Genomic DNA, 27,226 nt, shown 5'->3' on the forward strand with positions numbered 1-27,226 from the left:
CCAAATTGACTAGAGTTGACTCCAGAGCCAAGCTTAAAAATGGAACAAGGACGGTGCCAGGGAGTGCAAGGCGTGGTTCATTTCTCTCCACTCAGATAAATGTAGTGTTACAAGTTGCCCCGTTCCTGGCGGTCTTAGCAGATTACTTGGGGTCCACAGGCCATGTTGAAATGATCGAGCTGAGATAGCTAACATTATTCAAGGAGTTCCATGAGGAAAGCTGGCCGGTGAATGTCTAAGACATCAGCTCGATCTTAAATGTTGTATCCTATCTAAAGAGCATATTTTAGCTAGATCTCGTGTGCTATTTATTGGTGTAATTATCTGACCAGCAGGTGAAGATGACTAAGCCAAATTTGTGTATCATGTTTTTGTTGAGCTGACTTGTTTGAGCCACATCCAATGCGGTGTTTGGAACTCACTGTTAGAGGGCAATTTCTCCATACGAGTGGTGCTGGTTTTATCATCCACGATCCCAATTCCCACTTCATTGCAGCTAGCGATTGAATTTGCTGTCAAGGATACTATTATCTGTAGTCCTCTTATCCGCGATATCCATTATCTGCTGGTTGGATGCACCTCTATCGATGTTAGACATGTTTATCGTGAGACAAATGAAACTGCAAAGTGGGTAACGAGTTTTGTTATCAATCACTTCGGAGAGGATAGTTGGTCAGATTTTGATGTTTTACCATCTATTTTTAAGAATATATTTTTTTTTATTTTTTGAGTTGTATTCAGACTCGCATTGTATGAGCACTTTGCTTTATAAAAGAAAAAAAAGAAAATAGAGGAGGAGGAACATATCTTAAAGCTGGCCTCCTTTTAATTTTTTACTCAAAAGTTTTTATGTGCTATGCATGGTCCCTGAGACATTGTCTGGTCACCCTGCCATGCCATCTATCCTCAGTAATATCTAAAGTAGGATTAACTAGAGAGGAATTAGTATTAGTATCTTTCCCTTCTCCCACTTTACACTCCAGAAGACATGTGATGAAGCATTTATGGGCTTAGAGGAACAAGATTACTTCCTTAGTGGTAGCCAGCTAATATGTTGTTTAGTTTAAGAAGTTTGCCACATTATCTAAATGGTAACTACATGCATCCTACGTGGCATTTCACAATGTTTGATCATGAACTTTAATTATCTACATAACCTGATAATAACATATACATATATATGTTGGTGATCTTAATTTATGAACCCAATGGATCTTAACATATATAATAACCCTTCTTCTAAAAAGGAATGATTTATTCCTGATCTTTAAGAAACCTCACTGTACGGATCGCTTTAGCTTTACTTATTTAGTATGTTCTCTAACAATTTAATTTAATCTTTTATTAAAAAGTATGGGAACAGATGAATTTAATCTTTATGAAGGACACCTTCTGTTTGTCATTTTCCTCCACAAAACATATTTCTTTATTTTCTAAGAAATAAATTTGTTAAACTTTCAAAAGCTGGACCTCTAGTGGTACCATAAGAGTTCATTGGAATATAAAAAAATGATTAAATTGCTGCCTTTTAAATTTGTTGTTTGTTGAGATACGTCTTTTTTTTTTTTTTTTTGGTAAGAGTTGAGATTCATCTTTGGTACACTTTTTTGAAGAACCATTATGAAGCATGAGAGAATTTTGGTAAGTTACTAATGCTATTTGCTAGAAAAACTTATCATTTTCTATTGATTAAAAGAAGAAACAACAGAAAACTAGGCGCTTTTGATGGCATAATTGGACAGAGATGTGCCCATTGGCTCAATTAAGTTTGGATGATCCAACCTGTAGCATGATTAAAACAGTTCTGCATGACCTAATAAATTGGCAAGGTTCAACAAATGGCCATTATAGTCTTATTGACTATTATAATAATTTTAGACGCTTTTAGTTATCATGGTGCTCTAATAAAAGAGAAAAAGATGAACAATCACCGTCTAATCTAGTGTTTAATGATTTGAGCAATGATCATTGTTTAGATTTATATTTTTGATATTAATAATTAGAGTATTATGTTTAAAGAAAATCTAAAATATTCAATTGTACTTAAATCATATCAGTTGATTTTTTTTTAAATTTAAATTTTCATCAAACTTTTCTCAAAAAAATTATATGACACTTTTTTTTTTAAATTTTTATCCATTATATTCCTTCTAACAGCCCATAAATCGGCCTTTTCTTTAAATTTTTATCCATTATTTTTTAAAAACTTTTATCCATTATATCTTTTTTTGAAAATGTGAGCAGGAAAGCTAACGGATTCCCATTAATTGGGCAAAAGTATTGTCGTATAATAACCATAATAAGTCTTGTTGCTGTGAGCCGGCGGCTTAAATTCTGACGTTGGACACAGTGAAGTGACACTCTCCACTCTCATTGGAGGAGAGAAAACGAATAAAATAAGCCCAAAAAAAAAAAAAAAAACCCTCCGTGTAACGCCTCTTTTTATGTCTCTCTGTCTCCTAGTCAAAATCTTCTCTCTCCTTCTCCAGTCTCCTTCCAACGCTATTAGATCTCGGAGAAGCTTCGGTTCTCTCCCTCACTCCCCCGATCCCCCTTCTGGATCTTGCGGCCCGCGTCTCTACTGCATCGTACCGTTTCAAGGTACTCCGCTTTTCTCTCACTGCTGTCTGCTTCTGGTCGGATTATCCGGTCTTTCTGGTGCCATTCCTCGTCGATTGGTCGGATTCTTGTCGAAAGTGTCCACTTCTTAGTTCTTGTAGCTGGAGACTCGGAAAGTTGGATTTTTTTCGGAGTTTCCTGAGAATCCGAGCTGGTTTCTTGATGTTTTTAGGGTCTTTTTTTGTTGCTCGAGCTGATTTTTTTGACGTTTAGTAGCTCGGAGAATGCAGATAGTGTTGATTTTTTTGATTCTCGAGAGATTTCTAGGTCGATGGGCTTGGTTTTGGTTTAACTCGCTATGATGGTTTGAAATTTTTGCCCCTTTTTTTTTAAAAAAAGATTCGAATTTTATTGGGATATTTAGGGTTGGTAGCTGGAAGCACAACGGACGAATGTCTCCTCGACTCTTTACTACAACATTTTGCAGTTGGCTTCATCGATTTCTTGATTCCGTTTGGATTAGAATTTGATTGAGTGAACCTATGTTGCAAATTTCATTGGAAAAGGGAAGAAGATGGGGGAAACAAGAAACGACCGATTGATCTTTTGAACATTCTTTTCCCCCGTTGGATTAAACAAAAGACTGGAATAGTAGATCTGCATTATTAATTAGTTGTTTCCTTAGATATTTGCAGTACGAGTTGATTTATTCAGTAGGTCTTTACTTTTATTTATTGGGCTTATCTCTTTAGGTTTATTAAAAACCTATTGGGCTCATCTCTTTACTACCTCTGTATGCATCTCTAATCATCATCATCTTCTTTTCTTTTCCTGGTGCATTCTTCGGAATTGGACGTGATAGTATTTATTTGAATCACTTTCTTGAGCTTTTAATAAAATTAAGATTCGAGTTAACTTGCTTTTTATTGTTTGTGAAAGGCCAGAGCTTCTGTTTCTGTTGATTCAGCACTTCAGTTGACCATTGAGCAAAGCATTTGAAGCCGTTGGTGGGTTTTGAGTAACCTTATCTATGTAGGAGGCTTATGTTGCAACGTCGATGAATTAGGTTGCTACTGACGGAGATAGCACCCTGATGTGGTTCTCTAGATGAAGTTAACACAGGAGTGGCTGCCAGGCACTGGGGTCCTGAAAATCATGCCGGTGGCTCGCAATAGAAACTCATCAAGAAGGCCTATATGGATTATTGTCCTGGTAGCTTTGGTTTGTGTGGCACTGATCAGGGCTTATGTTTACCCACCTCAGCAATATTCTGCTTGCTATTTCTTATCTTCTAGTGTTTGCAGTCCTTTTAAGGATTGGCTTCCACCTGTACCCGTTAGAGTCTACACTGATGATGAGATTGCTGCTCATGTTGTCGTTAGAGAAATTCTTTCAATGCCATCTGTTCGGTCGAAGAATCCCAAAATTGCTTTTATGTTCCTGACTCCGGGTTCGTTGCCTTTTGAAAAGCTTTGGGAGAAATTCTTCCTGGTACAACTTCTTAGCTTTGCTCTAAAATTCATGTTTTTTTTTTTTTTAAACAAAGGTACTAAGATGCTTTTCTTCTTTATAAAGGCTTATTTTGTACATGTAAGTTTTTACTTTTTAGTGTTTGATTATGTAGATTCACTCTACAGTAATGCGTGGATATCTTTAGGCCATGGAAGGCTGCTTAAAATTTTGTAGCAAAGTAGAACCCTAACATGCTTATTCTTCGTTACGACTGTAAATCAATTTTGGGGCACAAAACATGGCTGCTAATACCATTGTTGTCAAATAATTCAGAACACTTCAAAATGAGGGAAATTGCCCCGTACATGTAGTTTGAAGTGTTGATCAATAAATGCCATGGGAGAGTTCATTGACTTTCTTTCAATGAATGTCAAGAATCTTAAATATCTGTGGTATAAACTTTTAATAGCACACCAATGAGTGAACAATTACAACTTATGGGTTATAAAAAAGAAATTGGAAATCTCACCTTGTCATTTATCTCCAATTGGATATGAAGTCTATATTTTTTACAACATGTGATATTGACTAGCATAGGCACCCATAGTTACAGTTGTAAGTGTTAGAAAAATACTGACCGCACCTATCACGAACCCCTGATCTTCTGTGTGTACCTGAAGAGATCTGCGATAAATCCAGACTCTTTGAAGGCAGCGAACACCGATCCGCTACCTGAATCTGTGATGGGGCGCCTCCCTCATAGGGCTTAAGGGAGGCGCCCCCTCTTCTCTAGGGTTTCTTAAAGACCTGGGACGGCAACACTAGAGAAAGAGAGAAGAGAGATTGAGGAAGAAAAGATCTGTATTCTTTTCATTCCAAGAAATTCTAATGTAACTTATGTATATATATACATAACCAACAAGCCCGACCAAAAACTCTCCGGCTAAATCCATACATGAAAGCACTCACTAAGCCCATGTACATCCATGTCTCACATGCTCTCATCTTTTGGACTGAATCCCAATTCAAATCTTGAGTTAGCCTCCTTAAGACCTATCAAATCAGGTCTTAAGATCCTTGAATCAAAATCCAATCCTAGATCCAAACAGAAAACCCATGCAGCTCTGTCCGTGACACTGAGTCGGCTCAGTCTCAGATTGAGGCAACTAATCTGGGACTTAGTCGATTCAGTCTGGCACTAAGTCGACTAACCTGCGTACCGTGCTACAGTTTTTCAAGATATCTCTTTTTGTTTGTCTGAGATATAGTCGATCCAGACTGAGATCGGATCGACCCACCTGTGACTTAGTCGATCCAATCTCAGTCTGACTCGACTAACACCCTGAATCTGCTCTTTTCTCCGCAGCTTCAGCCCTGGCTCTAGTTTCTTGCTCCACTTTGTATCTCTAGACATCCGGAGCCCAACCAAGCCCCTCGAAGTCCTCGTTGTCTGAATCTTCAGTCCATGGAGAGCTACACACCACCTCCATTCTAGAATCACTCCTGTCCTAATCTTAGGACCACACCTGTCCTAGTCTTCCGGAACCAACACCCTGACTCCTCTTATGGCCTCCCAAGACTTGAGAGCACCACACCCACTCTTATAATCTCCACCTTGGTGCCTACAAGCCTTGACAAATCTGACAATATTCTTCTGCATGCTCCCACTGTCGCTGATGCCCTGATAGTCCCTTTTGCGAACATCCTTACCACCGCCAATCCTCTTCAGCTTCTGCGTGCCCTTGGAGATCCTTTGGGATGACCGCCTCCATAGCTGAAGATCCTGGCTTACTCTTCTGCACCATCCTGAAAATTGTAGACTCCCTTCTGCTAAGCAGTCGCATCACTTGTCCTATACTTTTTGGAGAAAACCGCAGCGTTCCTATGCCTGCACTCGTTGCATATCCTGACACAGTCTTCTCAGAATAACGCCACTCTAAATTCATGCCAAATCCCTCTCCACCTATGAAGCCACCATTGTCTGGTGCTCCACCTAAATCCGAAGTCCATCTGATGCCGCAGAAGATGACTCTGTAATCAAGTCACCTAAGTCAACTACCCAACGCTGCACTATTGGGCCTGCGCTGTACCTTGATCACCGTCGCTACCCCTTCGGATCCTTCCGCTCCATGGACTTCTTTGAAGCCATCTCGGATACACCGCACCCAGCAGGCTCCTCCGAAATCCAAAAGCTCATCTAATTTTTCTCCTTCAGCGATTGAACCCTAGGGAATTCCATCCTAGTCATTATCTTCTTCTGCCCTGCACCAACTATCATCTCAACTTCATCCGGAGGAACTATAGCTCAAATCCTGTCCTGGGCTTAGACCCACCTATCTCATTCCGAGGCTCACCACCACCTCCTCATAGGTATCCGGATCCTCTCTTGCTGCAAACAATCTGTCTGACACGGTCTCCCCAGAACCTTGATCCATAGTGCCCACAACCCCGCATAGATCCATGCAATGCATCATCACCATTGGTGTTGGAATCTGACACCTATCTCTACACCTTTTGGCTCTGAACCTGTGTCAAAACATCCTCTATCTGTGGAGGCACCTCTGACCGATGCTCCACCTGAATCGTGACTTCTACTGGTGCCCTTGCAGAAGATAAAATTTGATCCAAGATCAGCCGTCCAGCTTTATCCTATTGGACCTCCACCGTCGCTACTGCCATTTCGGACATTCCATACACCGCGGACACCTATGAAACCCCCCAGAGGAACTCACCATCCTTTGAATTAGTAGCAACACTCCGTGGATCAACCATCTCTATCCCCTCAAGGCTTCGCAAATCCTTGCTCTGGTCGAATCACTGAATGCATCCCCGACTACTTCCCCATCTTCTACACCTGAAGGCTGCAGTCGCTTTTTCAGCTTCTCCTTGACTATTACCTCTTGGGTGAACTCTCCTCATCTACCAAACTATCCCGAACTGCCCTTCTCCCTAGAGATCCCTATCGCCTGACCGCCATACATCTCGGTCTTTCCATCAAGCTTGCCTCCAACCAAAGTTGGATTAGCATATCATGCAGCCAAAGCTTCCACCTTGAAAAACATCATTTTCCGTCAATCCTCTCAGCTTCCACCTTCAACCCGCTGCTCTCGATTGACCAAACCACAGCAAAACTGAAAGTAGATCTGAGACATACCGTGGAATTGGTGTGCAGATTTTTAATTTCACCTTGTATGATTTCTCTTTCGCTTTCACGCTCCATCAGGCTCTAATACCAATTGTTAGGAAAATCCTGACTGCACCTGTCAGGAACCTCTGGATCTTCTGCGTGTACTGAGGAGATCTGTGATAGATCCGAACTCTCTGAAGGTAGCGAACATCGATTCACTATTTGAATCTGTGTTAGGGGCCTCCCTCCTAGGGCTTGAAGGAGGCGCCCTCCTCTCCAGACTTTCTTAAAGACCTGGGGCGGCAACACTAGAGAAAGAGAGAAGAAAGATTGAGGGAGAAAAGATCTGTATTTCTTTCACTCCAAAAAACCCTAATACAACCTGTATATATATACATAGCCAATAGGTTCGACTAAAAACTCTCCTAGCTGAATCCATACATGAAAGTACTCACTGAGCCCATGTACACCCATGTCTCACATGCTCTCATCCCTTGGACTTAATCAAATCTAAATCCTAAGTTAGCCTCCTTAAGACCTATCAAACCAAGCTTAAGACCTTAGGATCAAAATCCAATCCTAGACCCAAATAGAAAATCCGTGTAGCTCTGCCCGCGACATTGAGTCGGCTCAGTCTCAGACTAAGGCGACTCAGTCTAGCACTAAGTCGACTAACCTGCGTATCGTGCCACAGTTTTTCGAGTCACCCCTTTTTGCTTGTTTGAGACATAGTCGACCTAGACTGGGATTGGGTTGACCCACCTACGACTTTGTCGATCCAGTCTCAATCTGAGCCGACTAACATCCTAAATCTGCTCTTTCCTCTGCAGCTTCAGTCCTGGCTCTGGTTTCTTATTTCATCTTGTATCCTCAGATATCTGGAGTCCCAACCAAGCCTTCGAAGTCCTCGTCGCCTGAACCTTGAGCCTTAGAGAGCTACGCACCATCTCCACCCTAAGACCACTCTTGTCCTAGTCTTAGGACCACGCCTATCCTAGTCTTCCGAAGCCAACACTTTGACTTTTCCTGTGGCTTCCCAAGGCTTGGGAGCACCACACCAACTCCAATAGTAAGGATATGTCAGAGTCATTTGTTTGACTCCTATGTATCAAGACTGTTATTGTGGTGGGTATTTTAATTTTAGAATCTTATCGTGATAAAAAAAGACTGCTTCACATCACAATATTGGTAGGTGGTCTGCAAATATATGTCTTAAAGGCTTGTTGGTGTGTTATGTTTCACATTCTGCTAATAGAATTCATGGGAAGGAAGATAATTTTTTCCAATGTGAGTAATGGTTCCTTGAGGTGCGTCATGGGTCAAGTTGGGTCTAGGTTTTGTGTAACTTGAATTTAATTCAAATTGGATTTAGATATGGGATTTAGAACTAAATCCAAGCCATTTAATAAAAGATAAGTTCAGTCATATTAAGGGTTCGCCGAACTGCCCTGAGCTATGCTGGCGGCTAATCGGTGCGGTTCGGGCATTCGATTCGAAACACCGGCAAAGACAGAGCGAGAGAGAAGGAAAGAGATGAAGAAAGAGAGAGGAGGGGAGGGAGGGAAGGGGCTGATGGTGGCTGGTGGTGGGCTGACGGTGGCTAGCAATCGGAGGGCCACTGAGGCCTCTGGGGCTCCCGATCTTTGAGGAGAGAGAGAATGTCATGCCCTGGACCTAGCTCTTTGGTCGGCCATGTGATCCAGCCACACGTTCCCTAGGGCAAAGCCCTAAAGAATATGTAAGGTCTTAAATTCCATTACAACATCAAATTTCTATGAATACTAGTGATTTTAATTTATAATAAATAGTTCATATTAACAAATACTAGACCTTTCATAATTTGCAAAACTCAGCCATTCGACTGGTATTGATGATGATCTATCTAACCAATTATTTCAAATCATGATTCTAATCTTAGTCAAGCACAAGCATCTTGAAACTCTGAAAAAAAAAAAGGAAAGAAGGGGGTTATGAGCTTTACAATCCCGTAAAAATTTCTGCACACCAACACCAATATAATAATAATGATGGTAAATTAACTAAGGTTACTCATATATATCCTATGCCACAAGATACCTCAATCATGATACAAGCATAACAAATACATCTTTTTATGCAATAAATTACATTAATTACTTGTCTTAAATTATGGTATATTGGATCCGATAACATTTAAGTGCTCGATTCTGGAATACCACGATCACGTTTCCAATCTGTGGTAGGGCAACAAAAGTAGCTAATCTTGTGAACTACTATAACCACCCGTGATAGGATAAAAAATGGCTAGTCCTATACACTACCATAACCACGTTTCAAGCCTATGATGGGGCACCAAGAAAGTAGCTAGTCCAAGAACCATAAGTGCTCAATTTTGAACTATCACAATCACATTTCAAGCCCGTGGCAGGATACTAATAAAGTGGCAAATTCGAAGAACCACAAGTGCTTGATCCTGAACTACTACGGCCACATTTCAAGTCCAAGGCAGGGCACCAATAAAGTGGCTAGCCTAGAGAACTACAAGCATTCGACGCTGAACTACCACAGCCACGTTTCAAGTCCATGGTAGGGCACCAATAAAGTGTTTAGTCTAGAGCATCACAACCCCACATTTAGTCATATAATTCAATTACATGCTTGTTAAGTATTATAATTCAAAATCACATTCTTTTGCAAAACTTAATGCACATGATTTTTAAAATCCATCAAACTTAGGATCAATGATATATCATGCAACTTCATATAGAATCATGCACATACTTAACAAACAAGTATATAACATATAACTATCAAACCATATAAATCAAAATCATTAATGCACAAAATAATTTTTATGTAAATAGATGACTGATGTCTGAAAATTCTTATATCTATTGATGACAAACCCTAGAATATGCTTCACCAGTCCACAACTAACATGTCCAACCAACCAATATAATTTCAATTTGTTGTCGATCAACCATTAGTACAAGAAATAATAATTTTTTATTAAATTTTTATTTTTAAAACTCTAATATCTGAATCACTCATAATTTTCAAATTTTCTGACTCTATCTAATACATGACTAATTGAATAAGAAAATTTGGGATTTATCTTAATTTGGGGATTAGACCGTCAATCCTCTTACTCAGCATATCTTCTTAATTAGGTGATCGCATTTGTCTACAAAATCAAAGTCGAATATAGAAGAGATGTGTATATGAAAAGAACAAAACTGACCCAATGACAACACTCAGAATCCAAATTGGCTAGAATGGTGTAACGTAACTATCGGATTAAGAAACTGATAAACCATCTAGATAAGGATAGTAGATCAGGGGTTGTCAAATGTGGGATTTGAAATATTCAATAATGATTGGGATGAAGACTGGTACAATGGATGCTCACATCAATGCTGGTTCGGATCTACTAAAATCAACCCATATCCATATAAAAAGAATTAGAGATCCTCCATTGACCCACTAAGATACATAAAATGAGAAAATCCAAGTGAGAAAATAAGAGAGAGAGGTTGAGAAGAAGCAGAGAGGAGAGAGAAGAGAGAGAGGGGGCGAAACCCTCCTTAATGAAATAGGGGAACTCCCCCACCTCTCTTCCTCCCAAACATGGCCGCAAGCCCCATGGCCAGTGACCCTACATACCGTTTAATGGTGCGGACTCGACGATGCAGCTCTGAACACCGTCCCGACAACCCACGACTAGTGGTGGTTGGTGAAGCAAGGAAAAGAAAAAAAATAAGGGACATCATGTTCACGGCCTCCGATGACGGTTGGCTCCAAACGATGGCAAAAGCCCAACAAAATGAAGAGGGAACAAGGCTCAGATCTCCTACGTAGGTCCGACGAGGCCAAAGGAGATGGTCAGGCAATCTTTTTCCAATGGAATTAGAAGAGAAACTCAGAGAAGAGGTCGAAAATCGACAGTGATTCCTTGAGAAATCAATGGAGTCTAAGGGATGAGGCAAGGAGCCTTTTATAGATGAGAATCATGAGATCCTAGGTCTTAAGCTAGGTTTTGGCTTACCGTAGGACTCTCGGTTTCGTCAGAGTTGGGTGAGGATTATGACTCCTAACTGGAGTCTTCTCCTCTACGAGCGCATGCCAAGCACGTGCATGAGTGGCCCACAGGCCTCCTCAAAGCCAGGTCGCTCAATGGACCGAGCCTGGTCAGGGTATTAAGATGGCCCAAAGGTCAGGTTTCACATTCTTCCCTCTTTAAAAATAATTTCATCCTCGAAATTAACATACTTGAGACTTAAACCTTGAAAATTTGCAATCCTCATATCATCCTTGGCTTCCACTAATCTTCCTCTGAAAGTGCTTCACAAATTTGCAATATAAAGAATTCTTTGGCATCATACAGTTGATCTTATCCACCCACAAAATTCTTAGGACCTATTCTTTTGAGGATAAAAAATTTATCTAAAAATCTATATTTTTCTGGATAAGCATTTTTCAGACAACTTTAGATAGAAAAATAATTTATCCATATTCTTTTATGCATTGAAAAATGGCTCAAATATTTGTTATCTATATTCTTTTGCATTATTAGTTTTCTGAATAAGTTGCTAAGATCTATCCATATTTTCCATAACACCTTTTATTATATGAATATTATTATATATAATATAATAGTATAATATATTATATTTTGTATGTGATAATATGTGATGTTATATAATATATATGCATAAATATAGATAATAAATGTTAGAGTAAATTACCGTGAACCCTCTCAAGGTTTGGAGTAATTACATGATCCCACCCAATATTTCGAAAATATATACATAACCCCTTGATCAAATATAAAAATTTAAAATTTTAAAAATAAAAATTTAACAAAATAAAAAATATAAGATATTTTAAGTATCAAATAGATTAGATAATGATGACGTTAGTAAGATCATAATTTATTTAATAAAAGATATTAGTTGGGGTTACATGTCATATATATAGCAAAAGTGAAATAGCAGAACGTATATTTTCAAAATATAAGGTGGGAATCTGTAATTACCTCAAATTTTGAAGGAGGTCATTGTAATTTACTCTATATGTTATATATAATATAACATAACATGATAAATTATATTATATATAATAAAATAAAGTATATATTATAATATAATATATAATATTAATATATATTAAATAATGCATTATTGCATTATATTGTATTCTATTATAATCATAATATAAGATATTAATATTATATGTAATAATAAATAAGATATTATACTATAACATTATATTATTATAATAATATATTATATTAAAATAATAGAATATTAGTTCGATAATAATATAATGTTATGTTAAATATAAGATAGTATTATATTATTATTATTATTATAGAATTAGGGGTATATTAGGAATGAAATAAAAAGATTATTTTTTCAGTTGATGGAAAAATGACTTACCCATCTCCTGAATGGGTAAGATTTTTTTCATTTCATGGATAAATACTATCCATAAAAAAATAATTTATCCACCTAGAGAAGCATGAGAATATGAGTAAGTTGGTCAATAGAAAAGTTGACCAACTTTCCAATGATATTTATGCATCAAAGAACAGGTCCTTAGAGTCCTCTTGATTTGTTTCAAAAGAACATTAACATTCTGGTCTTAGTTTAAAATATTATAATTTTTTGTCTATGAAATTAATTGCCTTTGCTTGATTTCGCTTAGAAATTGTGATTAGCCCAACCTACTCTTATCAAAAATAGAAGAAGGCTTGAGCATCAGACACTCACCATGATCTACTAGACTTGTATCTTAGGAAAACCTCAAGGCCCCCACAATCCAATGGACTCACAATGTTAAAGCTAGAAAGAGATCTAGGCTAAACATTCTAGATCCGAGTCCAACAAAAGATTGTCAATCTATTAACCTGGAACTTAAATGGCCAAAATTCTTCTTATCATTGCCCACAAGAAAAGAAATTATCATTGAAGATAGTACTACAGTATCTAGATTAGCCCTAGAATTGCCAATCTTCTCCTTTCATTCATGAATGAAAGTCTCTTTACGGAAAATCAAAATCGAGTCTCCCATCATAATACTTATTGAGTTTGGATTAATGATCTTAATTAGTTTCAAAATAACTCAAACCACCATACTTCCGCTGCATATTTTGATCTAATTTTTTATCAAATCCTGTAGATTATGTATATGAATTCTAACAAGAATATTGCTCACATTAGACCTAGACTTTAAAATTTGTAAGAAAAACTTGAGCAAAGCTTTCGAGTGTCTTGATCCTTGATATGTCCAGAGTATACCATATCAAGATTGAACCTTGAGCCACTTTTCATGTTTGAAGCCATTACATAATCTTCACCATCCTTTCAAAACTCAGTAACTCTAGACTAGTTTAAATTATTCTTGACTTCCTCGATAGTTCAATTAAACCATCGAAATCAACTTTTCTCTTAGAAGGTTAACTCCAAACTCTAAGCAATTTAGAAGATTCCAAGTCAACATCCCTGTCAACTTGGTTATTTCTCATACAGCTTTCATCACCATGATCCTTAGCATCAATTGATAAACCACTTGAAATCTTGTCCCTTATACATTAATCTCATATAAGTATTTTCCTCTACATGCCAGTTTCATTCATAATCCACATATGGATTCAATCCTTAAAGAATATTCAACTTCAATTGTTTGAAATTATTTCTTAGGCCACACCCTAAATAACTTTTTGTGGATAAATCCAAAATTTACAATCAAAAAGTTAATAACAAAACAGAAGGCTATCATGTTCCGAACACATATCAACTTAGGGATTCCAAATCACTTAAATGATAATTGCATCAATACACATGACGTAGTAGAACCAACTAATGTAACATAGTATATTCCATAGTCAAAATCTCTTGCTCTCATCCTGGGTCAAACCCTATTTATTGAAACCAAAGGCATAACTCTTCCGGTGCATGTGTACTCATCTTAGGTCAACCTCACCATTGAGGTCGGAGGTGCCACTTATCCAACCCTTCTGTACCAGTTGTATGCCCAACTCTTATGCACAAATGTTTATCGCAATACCCAATGATCTGAAATCCAAACTCTGAATCCATTTATGCTACCTTTATCATGTCGCTAGTGATCATAAACTCAAATTCAAATACCACTTAGGTCACAATCCCTGGTGATCACAACCTAAGCTTTGATACCATTCTATTACGCTTCAAACCTAGCTCCTGGGTCGGCTATGCGACATGGCCGCACACTCCCTAAGGCAAGATTCTAAAGAATATGCAAGACCTTAAATTCTATTACAATCTCAAATTTCTGTGAACACTAGTGATCTTAGGTTATAATAAATATTTTATATTAACAAATATTAAATCTTTTATAATTTATAAAACTCAGTCATTCGACTGGTATTGATGATGCTCTATCTAATCAATCCTTTCAAATTGTGATCCCAACCTTAGTCAAGTACAAGCATCTTGTAACTCTGAGAAAAAAAAGAAAGAAAGAGGTTGTGAGCTTTATAACCCAGTAAAAATTTTCACACACCAACACCAATATAATAATAATAAATAAGAAATTAACCAAAGTTATTACTCATATAGATCCTATGCCATAAGATACCTTGATCATTATACATGCATAACAAATACATCTTTTTATACAATAGATTACATCAAACATTTGTCTCAAATTATGATATATCGGATCCAATAACATTAAGTGCTCCGCTCTGGAGTACCATGACCATAATTCCAATCCATGGTAGGGCAACAAAAGTGCTTAGTCCTATGGACTACCACAACTATCCGTAATAGGATAACAAAGTGGCTAGTCCTGTGAACTACCATAACCATGTTTCAAGTCTGTGGTGGGGCACCAAGAAAGTAGGTAGTTCAAGTGACCACAGGTGCTCAACTCTGAACTACCACAATCACTATCAAGTCCTGGCAAGGCACCAATAAAGTGGCTGATCCAAATGCTCGATCTTGAACTACTACGGCCACGTTTCAGGCCTATGACAAGGCACATATAAAATGGTTAGTCCAGAAGATCACAAGTGCTCGACTCTGAACTATCACAGTCATATTTCAAGTCTGTGGTAGGACACCAATAAAGTGGCTAGGCCCAAGCATCATAACCCCACATTCAGTCATACAATTCAATTACATGCTCGTTAAGTATTAAATTTTAGATCACTCTTTTGCCAAACTCGATGCACATGATTATCATAATCCATCCAAATTAAGATCAGTGATATATCATACATAACTTCATATAGAATCGTATGGATACTTAACAAATAATTATATAATATATAACTATCAAAAACCACATAAATCAAAATCATTGATGTATAAAATAATTTTTATATAATTAGATAATTAATGTCTAAGAATTCTTTCCTTTATTGATGATAAATCCTAAAATAGGCTTCACCAGTACACGATTAGCATGTCCAACCAACCAATATCATTTCAATTTATTCTCGATCAACCATTAGTACAAGAAATAATAAATTATTATTAAATTTTTATTTTTAAAGCTTTAATATCCGAATCAATCATAATCTCCAAATTTTTCTACCCTACCTAATACATGACTTATTAAATAAGAAAAATCGGGATTTACCTTGATTTAGTGATTAGAGCATCAATCTCCTTACTTAGAATATCTTCTTGATTAGGTAATTGCACTTGTCCACAAAATCAAAGGCAGACATCAAGGTTTGCTGAATCGGTACCATCGGTTGTTTCGGTCGACCGGCAGTATGGTTCGGTATGGTTTCATACCGTACCGAACCGACGATCCGAACCGAAAGAAAAAAGAGAGAAATTGAGAGAAATAGAGAGAGAAAGAGGAAGAAAAAAAAAGAGGAGGGGAAGGAGCCGGCAGGGCCGCCAGACGGCCTCCAACTGGCCGTCGTGGCCGTCGGAGGGTGCCGTCCACGCATGTGGCGCCGCAAGCGTGAAACAGGGGTATCGTCCCTGTTTCGCAATTTTTTTAAAAACATGGTTTTAAGTGAAGTCGGCAAACGATTTGCCAACTTCACGATTTTTATTTTTTTTAAAAAAAAAATTTAAGTCGGCAACTCGTTTGCCGACTTCACGATTTTTGTTTTTTTAAAAAAAATTCTTAAGTCGGCAATCCAGTTGCCGACTTCATAAGTTTAAAATAAAAAAAAAAAAAATCGAAACAGACGTCGTCTGTTTCGAAAAAGAAGGGGGCGGAGCTGCGGAGGGGCTCCGCCTGCTCGACTGCCCTCAGGCCATCGGCATCGGCTCGTCGGCCACCGGGAGCCTCGCAACGGAGGCACCGTCTGTCTGGTAGGTTCTCCGCCCCCCCTTCGAGCGCTCTTTCTTTTTTGCTCTCTTGAAAGTCCTATCGGGCGATACGGGGCTCGAAAGCCCTCCGACGGCCGCAGCCGGCCTCCGACGGCTCCCACCTCCCTCCCTTCCCTCCCCTCTCTCTCTCTCTTTCACTTTTCATTTTTTATTCTTCGATACCGCCGGTGTACCAATTTTACCGGCCGAATCGTGCCGATTCTCCGTCGGTCCCGGTACGAGATGGAGTGTACCGGCTAGTTCGGCACGGTATGGCAAATCTTGACAGGCATACTTAGAATATCTTCTTGATTAGGTAATCGCACTTGTCCACAAAATCAAAGGCAGACATGGAAGAGAAGTGTATGTGAAAAAGAACAAGACTAATTGGGTGACAACACTTAGGATCCGAATTGGTTAGAATGGTGTAAGCCAACTTGTCGGATCAAGAAACTGATAACCCATCTAGATAAGGATAGTACATCAGAGGTTATCAAATATAGGATTTAAAATATTTAATAATGATTGGGATGAAGGCTAGCACAATAGGTGCCCACATCAATGCCAGTTCAGGATCTAATAAAATCAACCTATAGTCTAGATAGAAAGAATTACAGATCCTCCATTGATTCACTAAGATACATAAGAGAGAAAATTAGAGTGAGAGAAAATATGAGAGAGAAAGGTAAAGGAGAGAGAAAGGTTGAGAAAGGTAGAGAGAGGAGAGAGAAGAGAGAGGGGTGAAACCCTCCTTTCTTCATAAAATAGGGGAACTTCCTCTTCTCTCTTCCTCTCAAACATCATCGCAAGCCCCAACCCTACACCATAGAATGGTGAGGACTCGGCGGTGCAATTTTGAACACCGTCCTGACAACCCACAGCCGACGGTGGTCGGTGAAGTAAGGAAAAGAAAAAAACAAAATGGGGGACATCATGTTCACAGCCTCCCGGTGACTGCCAACTCCAAACAACTGCAAAAGCCCAACAAAAAGAAGAAGGAACAAGGCATAAATCTCCTACCTAAATCCTGCAAGGCCAAAGGAGATGGTCGGGCAATCTTTTCTAGTGGAATCTGAAGAAAAACTCGGAGAAGAGGTCGAAAAACAGTGATGATTCCTCGAGAAATCGGTGATGGAGTCCAAGGGAGGAGGAAAGGAGCCTTTTATAGACGAGATCCTAGGATTTAAGCTAGGTTTTGGCTTGTCCTAGGACTTAGTTCCACCAGAGTGGGGCGAGAAAGAACACTATTGACTAGAGTCTTCTCCTCCTTAAGCACATGTGCGAGCAGCTCACAGGCCCTCAAAGCCAGGCCGATCAGTGAACCGAGCTTGATCAGGGTATTAAGACGGCGCAAGGGTCGGGTTTCACAGAGAGGTAGAGAGAGAGGGAGGAAGGGAGAGAAAAAGGAGGGAGCGAAAGGTAGTGGGAGGCCGTCCTAGGGCCATCATGGCTGTCGGACGGCCCAAATAGCCCTGCTGTTATCGCAGGTTCAAATGTTCACCCCTATTTCATCGTGTTTTTTAAGAAACATGATATACAGTAAGCCCGACAACCCTCTGATGGCCTCCCCGCCGCCTTTTGCTCCTCTCCCTTCCCCTCTATCTATCTCTCTCTTCTTGCATCTTCTCTTGTGGAGGACCATGGAGTCCAGGAGTCCTCGATGGCCCTCCGGTGACCACCGCCGGCATCTCCATCAGCCTCCCGTTTCTTCCCTCCCTCTTTCTCCCCCTCTCTCCTTCTTTCTCTTTTTCTCTCCGTTCATCCCTCATTTTCGTATCAATTTGGGTCTGATATGGTCCAGTAAGAGTGTACCAACTCGTACTACGGCTGACCTATACAGGATCTGTTCCGAGTCTGCAATCCTTGGTCATATTCATTTTGGATTATGATAGTTTCAATTTTACAGAATAGGATGACCTTTTGGCTTTTCTTTGTTCCTTTTTATCAGGATATTGGTCTATTTCTGGGACCCATGCTTGGTGAATGTAGATCTTTAAGTTTAAAATGGTCTGATTTGGGTTTGGCATTGGCTGGATTTCATTCTATATGAACATTAGATTGCTATTGTAAGATAAGTGAATCCTGCCGTTATTTTTATGTAGTAATCTCCATTTACCCTATTGATATTATTTAGAATCTGAACATATAATGAGAAACAATAGCAAGCTAATGCCAGCATCTAGTCTGCACAAAAACAAAAAAAAAGATCAAAACTCCTTGAAATGTCTTCCTCTTTGCCACATCTATAGCTTTATTAATGTCCACACAGGTGTTCTGTTTTGGTGATGAAAGTTAGCTGGGTACAAAAAGAAAGCTTTTCATGAAACTTTTGAGAGTAACTGAAGATTTTTCAGTAAGTTGGAAAATTTAAGAATCAGACCAATATATCGCTTTCAATAGAAGTTGAAAATTCCCAATTTTAAGTTACAGCTTTAACAAAATTTCAGGTATGTCAGAGTTACCTAAAACTTCAACATAAGCTTCAGAAAACAATGTCATCTCAATGGCCTAGAGTCATCGTTTTGCATTCAAGTGCAAACCAGGTCCATACTTGTACTGTTCCTCCCCTCCGCACCCTGCCCCCTTTTCATACACAACCCCCCCCCCCCCTCCCCCCCCTCTGCCCCCACCCCTACATCATAGACCTCTGAGTTGGTCAATAGTGACTAACTGCATATTTGCATATATGTACAATAAGACATGGCAAAGGTATTTAAGGTAATTGCAATTAGCATTGGAAAGGCAAAAAGGTCAAATATTCTTATTTTGTTTGAGGTTATTGTTTGGACAGTTCATATCATTCTCCGTTGACATGTTTTTTATATGTACAGGGTCATGAAGGCAGATTTTCTATTTATGTGCATGCATCAAAGGAAAAACCAGTTCATGTGAGTCCTTTATTTATTGGCAAGGACATTCGCAGTGACAAGGTACTCACTCCTTTCCTTTTTCACTTGATTTGTATGAGTTTTTCATGGCCAAATTCAGTCCTACAAACCCACCAGGAATAATCTATGAAGATCTCAAGGCATATAACTTGACAGGGCTGTGCTATTTCTTTTATGAAACATATCCTTATTATCTACTTCTATTAAACAATTATTTAATACAATTGCCAAGTTCAGTCCAAGATACCCCATTAGCTGAAAGCAAGAAATCTGTTCTTGTAGTCTGAAGATGTAAAAAACTACTTGGCAATTTGATAGTGTTAACGCAGTCCAATACTTGAAGTTTTTGTCCAAAACTATGTTGAAGATGATAAACCATGGATTTTTTCAGCTGGTAAAATCTTTTTGTTTGTTCTGGAGTGCAAGTAGATCATTTATGTTTTGGTTAAAATCAGTAGATGATTGACCAGCACTGGCATGATTTCATTGTTTCATGCGGGTGGTGTCCCAGCCTTGCACTAGCATGTTGTGTACCATGTCATCCCATTCTATGCTAATGCTTGGCATGTTCGCTAAAACTAGCATGGCGGCATGCGAAGTACTAGCACTCAACCCGTACAGTGCCATTGCTGCTTGCCAGTACATCAGTGGCATGGTATATAACATGCTATGCTGACCAGGACTTAAATGCATGGTTTCAGCCCAAACCTAAGTAATTTAGTTTCAAATATTATGTGCATGTGCTTGTTTGACTCTATTAATCATGAAAATGAATGCCTTAGCGTTAAATAATAGACAGAAAATGCTGGTATAATTAACTTCTGTCAAAGACGCAGAAAGGCCCTCTTCATGTGTTGCTTGGGTGGCAAAACTTCTGGCATTATGTGTTGCATGATTGATGCCCGATAACATTTTTTTAATATAATAAATCAGCTATTACAATGAAAATTTACCAAAATTTTGTGAAAATAGATTTATGTGAATTATGCTACCTCAGCACCAGTTCATGGAGAATGACATCAGGTTGAGAGCCAACCATTTAGTGGATCATAAATATAGACATGACTAAGGCTACTGATTGTCAAAATAATTTTAATAATTTATTTTCTTTCCTTTTGTTTTAAATATAATAATTTTATACTTCAATTACTTTTAATTTTTATCCATGGACAAAGTTTGAAATTTCAGTTTTGGTTTTAGTTTTGTGTGATAATGTTGCATCTAGATGGGGGTATCTTGTGGGTGTGTGACCAGATCTGTGATACTTAGTTGGAAAGCATGGTTCTGCTGTGTACAAATTTTAATCACCTTCCTTGTACTTAGTAGAGATAATCCTTTACCTTTCTATCATTTCATTTTTATATAGAATATTAAGTAATAGATTTCAGATATTATTATTTTTCTTCCATATCCTTACATCTCTACCCTAGTAGGTTTTTCTGATCCGCTCTTGCTGTTCTCATATTACTATAGTACTGTTTTGTCTTCTGCTGTGATGGTCTTCCTGTATTTTGATCTCTATGGTCCCCGCTTCACTATCAACAGAAAGTAGACAGAGAACAGTCGCCATGTTTTTAATCCACCAGAGCACAACTATCTGTTAATTTGTAGTAAGATGCCAAAATAGCTGCTACCTTAGTTCATGTTTTGAGCATTCTTTTAATAGCTCCTTTAAGCCAGTAGACTACTATGTACCCGAAAAAAAAAGCCAGTAGACTATCGCTCGAACACTGCCATTCCTGATCACCTTTGTAAATGAAACCTGAAGGTAGTGTCATAACCTAATATTTTTTCCTTAATTGCCACCAAAAATTACAATTGAACTTTCTTCTACTCATAAATCTCTAACAAGAAAGATGCCCATACATCATTCATTCTTGCTACTGTTCTATGACTCTTGGAAATTCGAATAATTTGCTTCATGCTTTTAATTATAACATCTAAAGTGGAAAGTTGGCATCTGGATTTGCTGATTTATGGATATGCCTTTTCATACCAGCAATACATTTTCCATGGAAACTTCCTTTTTATGTGGAATCCCTTTCATGGATCTCATGTTCTTTTTCATTCTTAATTCAAGCTGAGGTATTTTTTAGTATTTTTTGTATAAATTGCCAAGCTAACCTCTAGATCTTTTTAGGAAATCCATACAGCTTTTGCTGTTTCATTCCCTCAGAATAATTATTGTAAGAGGCAGAGAATGATTCTGTTAATTATAGCGAAGATAAACTAGCATGAGTGAAATATTCATTTTTTGTGAACTTAAGCATCTACTAGCTGAAAATGTGACTTTTCTGTTATGTTTCTCTTTTTTTTTTTTCCCCGAAAAAAAGTTTGTAGTTTTGGTTTAAATTAGCTGGTTGGAACTTAAATTGGTGCTTATGTATTGTTTAATTGCACATTTATTGTTCACTCAAAGTGCATGTAGGTGGCCTGGGGGAAAATTTCCATGGTTGATGCAGAGAAGAGATTGTTGGCAAATGCACTTCAAGATGCTGATAATCAGCATTTTGTGTTACTTTCTGAAAGGTGATTGTGTTGAATCAGCAGTTTATTTTGGTTGCTTTGGTTATGCTTTGATCGGCATTCCAACTATCATTTATTTGCATTGCAGCTGTATACCATTACATAATTTTGATTATGTATATAGTTATCTGATGGAAACAAATATCAGCTTTATTGACTGGTGAGCCTCTCAGTTATTTTGCCATAAAATTTATTCTGATAAAAATTCACATCTTGATACTGGCTAGTAATTTATAGAGTCTTCATATAAGGATTCCAGTTATAGACTTATTGGATCGCATCTTTTGATCTTGTTGAATTATTTGTTTTCAGTTTTGAGGATCCTGGCCCACATGGAACAGGCAGGTATTCTGAGCGTATGTTGCCTGAGATCGAAAAGAAAGACTGGAGGAAAGGTGCACAGGTAAGCTGAAGTATATTTCTGATTTATCACCAGGAGAGTAACTGAATAAGGATAAATGAAAGATTTGCCCAGATGACTATGGGATGCAGGAGAACCATGGAGTTAAATGAAGCCATAAGCATAGGAAATACAGGATATAATGCCAACGTATAACTATTTGTGTTAGCCTATTGGTGAAAAATAATATCTTAGTGCCCTTTAACCCTTACAAGCATCAAACTAACAAGGTTGTGTAAAGTTTTATGGATCACCTATTAATAAGGTTAGCATCCCATTTTTGAATTTAACGTGATATATAATTGAAGTACCTAATATTCTGGTCAACTTTGGTGCTGTTTGTTGCCCTGGAGTCTTTTTGTATTGATGTTAGCCAGAACTACTTTGACATATAGGAGTTTGTTGTGAAGGTTTTTTAGTATTTTATGCACAAAGTATGATGCTGAAGATGGATTTGTATCACTAATTCATTATAGCAGCATCGAAGTTGATAAATATCATAGTTGAGGTTTACTACAAAAGTCAGCTTATCATGGACCATATCTGCGGGGTTTCAATTTCTTTTCCTTTTGGATGAGCAATTTGCTGAAGTAATACTGTTAAAAAATTAAAAAAATTTAAAAAATAAATCACAACCAAAAGTAGAAAAGCATGAAGCATGGCCTATAGATTTAGATAATACCTGCCATGGTACCTCATTTTTATCCGGAGGAATCTTAGTTGACAAATCAGTATGCTTGGAGTGTGTCCTCATGGGCAATCTTTGAATTACCAATATACATGGCTAACCATGTAATATCTCTGGAATTTTCAGTAAAAAAACATAGTCATATATCACATTCATTTTCTATATACTTATTTGGATCCTTTGGTTGGAGACAAGTCAATGTTGATTTTTGTAATAATTTGGAGTTTCTAACTGTAACTGGAAGTTGAGACAGAGTGATGTTTAATATCAAAGCTAGCAAAGAAACCCTTATATGTATGGCTACAATTGCCACATGCCCTCACATGAGTGGTCAACCACAGGGAAAATTGATATACATAAAAAAAGTAAAATTTATGGATGTGAAAAAGTAGAATTGTAGCTGACAATGTAACAAAACTTGCATGGGTTCAAGCTTTATTTCTTTCTCTCTTTTTTGGTGGGGCAATGGGGGATGGAGAGGTTCATGAAATTGCTTTAATATCTTAAGTATTATTCATATTGCAGTGGTTTTCAATCAAGCGACAACATGCTGTGCTGATTCTGGCTGACAGTCTTTACTACACAAAATTCAAGCTTTATTGTAAGGTAAGTTGTGTGTATGATAAATTACTGCTTGTTCCAGCAAACAATCAAGAAGTTTTAGCTGTTTCTTAAGTTATTTTGAAATAATTTTTTTTGTTGAGTGTTGTAACAATTTTGAAATACCATTGATTGACCTTGACATAGCTGGTACTAAAGATGTGGTACTCATCCCAGATTTCCACAGCCAAAAGTACTGTGAGCTGCAAGTAAGGAGTGATTTGTTTTCAAATTGACATGATATCTTACTAAAAATTACAGCTAATGGTGACGGTGTAGCAAATGTATATTTGAATTGAGCATACATGTATGCATGCATGTATATTTGAATTTGGCATGGTGTTTGGCAAGACCAGTTAATCTGCTACCTGTAGGGGTTGGTTTGCTTTTCTGACTAAAAGATTCTGTATCATTAGAATGCGTTCATGGTGCTTACTTTCATGAAAAATGTACTGATGTTGTTATATATTTGACTATCACAGCCAGGTATGGAAGGACGGAATTGCTATTCTGATGAACATTACCTGCCAACTCTTTTCCACGTCAGCACATTAGAGACCATTTATGCTCAAATCTTCATCAAATAATTTTCCTTTTCTGCTTTTCATTGTTATTGCTCTTTTTTTTAATCTTGCAGATGGTTGATCCTACTGGAATTGCAAATTGGTCTGTGACTCATGTTGATTGGTCTGAGGGAAAGTGGCATCCAAAATCATACAAAGCTCGGGATGTTACTTTCAAGCTTTTGAAGAATATAACAGTATGTTTGAATTTCTTTTGAACAGCAAAATGAAAAGCTCTGGTTTGATTTTTACCTGTAACAACTGCAATCTTGTGTAGAGTTAATGATATGTTAATCTAGTAATGGTGTTTTTTTGCAGTCTATTGATGAGACCGTACATGTTACAAGTGATGCAAAGGTACACTTGACAGATCTTTTGCATTTTTCCTTTATTTTTTGGTCCACCTTTCAATTTGAAGTGTACCTTTTCTTTTTTGATGTTTTTTCCTTCTCAATAAAATATTCTGCAGTTTTTAACATGCTCTTTTCCATAGAACTCAGCAAATATAATGAACAGACTGATCCATTAAAGTATATTTGTTGCGACTGGCTTTGATTCTGTCAACCTATAGAATAAATGATACAAAATTTTTTCCTTAACATTTTTGTTCATATAATTTGATAAATAATGTCTTTTTTGTGGTTGATGCACTTCTCTTCCATCGCTTTAAATTATAGAGATTCAAGAGGTAGTGTTCTAATAAAGAGAAGACCCCAACCCCAACAGAGGAGCTGATTTTCCTTGTGTCACGTGCAGATGTTAAGCCACACTGGGAATTTTGATGAATTAGAAGTAGACAACTTATATGAGTTGCTCATATTTCCATTAGCTTGACTGCTGGAATTTTCACTATGTTATTCTTGTTCTTCTTATCATGATGATATCCATTTCATGCATATGTGAACTTTTGCCTCTCTCATTGTATGCTATGTCAGGAAAAGCTGTAGTTTAATGTGAGGCAACATCACATTTTATACTATATTTTGAAATATAGATCCTCATTGAGGTTCCCCGCAACTTTGATGTAGCATGACATGACTTGCACTCTAGAATATATGGTCTACATTGTACTAGGGACCATAAACTAAGGTCCAGTATCCATTTGTTTTGAGTAAGATGCGGAGAGCCAAGAAAGATGGATATCTCTAAGATCTGCTTCTAGAGAGTGAAAATCAAGGTTAAAAAAATAACCAAAAACTGAGGGCATAAGAATAACTTCGAATTCCCATTAAATGGTCACCTGGTTACAAAATCATGGACATGGAGATGTTATGAGTTGTGATAGATGAACCTCCAAAATAGCAAAGCTTCAAAACGTAGAAAGAGGGCTCTCTGTGAAGTCTACAATCTTGAACGTACATGTAACTGCAATTATTCTTAAATCAAGATTTTCTCGTGGAGGATCTAGAATGGTGAAGGTGAAATCAAAATTCTCTCTTGGAAAAATCTCTGTTATGAAAGGAAAAGCAATCATGGCATCTGAAAGTGATGCATCCTGGCGGCATGAGAAAGAGCTGAGGTGGTCAAGTTCTCACTAATTGGTTAGACATTCAAGTTTGGTTCAAAGGACATGAATTTATTGGTAAAGAGTTGGATTAAATGTGCAAGGGTTACACTTGTGCAACCTACAAAGGACAAATCATGCCTATATACTGAATTACAAAGCTAACTAGCTTTTTGCATACATACATACATACATACATGTGTGTGTATGCATGCATGTGCGTGTGCATGTGTGAGTGGGAGAGCGTTGGTCTGTATTGGCACACATGCACGTGAACCTTCAAAAGCTGAAGCTAAGGCGCACCAACTAGTAGCATGATAGTTCGACCTGTCCGTGAAGCAAACGTGAACAATATTTTCTTGTGAAACCCTGCCAAGACCTACCAGTTGTTCAAAATATGCTTACGTAGAATCACATGAATATAGAATGTTGCGGAAGATACCGTTACTTGTTTCAAGCCTGAATGACTATGCCCTTGTAGACAATCTTAGAAACCAATTTATTTGCTGTGCATCCTATCTCAAGTTTTCTATTCATATAAAGATCTTCATTGAAAATGTTATGAGAGGAAAAAGTTGACAGTTCATAAGCTGGTAAGACAAATTTTATGCTGTGCAGTTTCAATGCTGACTGAAATACAAAATTGTTCCCCTCCACAAGATTTGCCTTTATAGTCATTTGCAAGGAAGAACATTTAGCCTATTTTCAAGTATCAGTCGGACCCATATTTGGAAATATTTCTATATATATAGTTTTTTTTTTTTTTTTTTTTAATTTTCCTTGTTCAGTACAAACTCCACTGATTCTCTTTTTCTACTTGGAGGGGATACCCATTTTTTTCCTGCATTTTCTCTTAATACGCACTGATAGAAGATGAATTGTACTATCACTGTCTCATTCTTTCTTGCAGAAGGTAGTGCAGAAGAGACCTTGCCTATGGAATGGATCAAAGAGGCCATGTTATTTATTTGCCAGGAAATTTGTCCCTGAAACGCTTGATAATGTGATGAATTTACTCTCCAATTTTACAGCTCTATTTGAGTGAGCAGCATACGTAGCATTCTTTTGGCCGAGCATTCAAACTCTGTCCCTCACCCTTCAGTTCCTAATTTAGTATATAAATTGTGTACACATGAAACTGCTCGTCGATCTGTAATGCCAATCAGGTTCATAGGACGGGAGAGACTGTCGGATGCTTGAGGAATGGCTTGAGTTCTGTGAGTGTTTGAGTAGGGCTGAGGTGGCTGCCAACTCAATGCCTCTCTGCCCCTCAATTAATGTCTCCATAATTTTTCTGTTTTCTTTTTAATCAATAGCTTTCTTTTATTATCGGTTTTATGTAGGTTCTTTCATTTTCGTCCAGTGGTTCTGCTTTTGGAACAGCAAATTTTGTTAGCCTATTTAACTGCTGTAATTTGATCCATTTTCGCAGAGATGGAAAACAAAAGATCACAAATTACTTCCCTCTTGTACTTATTATATTCCAACAGGGCTATAGTTAATGAAAAGTTTAGTATTTTCATTGCATAGAACAAGTTTTGTCCATATGACATTTTTTGAAAAAACTCTCGTCATTATTTTTTTTTTGATGTAGCAGAACTCTCGGAGTTGCCATCTTTC

General features: G+C 37.8%; 1 protein-coding gene across 1 annotated transcript; it reads left to right on the top strand.

Annotated features, from left to right (window-relative positions):
* Positions 1-2,462: 2,462 nt before the first annotated feature.
* LOC105049309 (glycosyltransferase BC10) lies at positions 2,463-26,932 on the top strand. Its single transcript, XM_073260841.1, has 11 exons — positions 2,463-2,601; positions 3,499-4,050; positions 19,269-19,367; positions 21,754-21,854; positions 21,940-22,011; positions 22,164-22,254; positions 23,465-23,545; positions 24,022-24,081; positions 24,177-24,299; positions 24,421-24,459; positions 26,517-26,932. Exons 2-11 carry the CDS (start codon positions 3,667-3,669, stop codon positions 26,649-26,651), a joined length of 1,185 nt encoding a protein of 394 aa, XP_073116942.1. The 5' UTR covers positions 2,463-2,601; positions 3,499-3,666; the 3' UTR covers positions 26,652-26,932.
* The last annotated feature ends 294 nt before the right edge of the window (positions 26,933-27,226 follow it).

Source organism: Elaeis guineensis, chromosome 7, assembly GCF_000442705.2.
Source record: "Elaeis guineensis isolate ETL-2024a chromosome 7, EG11, whole genome shotgun sequence".
NCBI lineage: Eukaryota > Viridiplantae > Streptophyta > Magnoliopsida > Arecales > Arecaceae > Elaeis > Elaeis guineensis.

What these genes read in the sequence shown, in the direction of transcription:
- LOC105049309 (XM_073260841.1), top strand. Translation starts at nt 3,667, where the DNA reads ATGAAGTTAACACAGGAGTGGCTGCCAGGCACTGGGGTCCTGAAAATC. An exon ending in AATTCAAGCTTTATTGTAAG is followed by an intron (nt 23,546 to 24,021) that starts GTAAGTTGTGTG and finishes TGACTATCACAG; the next exon opens with CCAGGTATGGAAGGACGGAA. An exon ending in ACCTGCCAACTCTTTTCCAC is followed by an intron (nt 24,082 to 24,176) that starts GTCAGCACATTA and finishes TTAATCTTGCAG; the next exon opens with ATGGTTGATCCTACTGGAAT.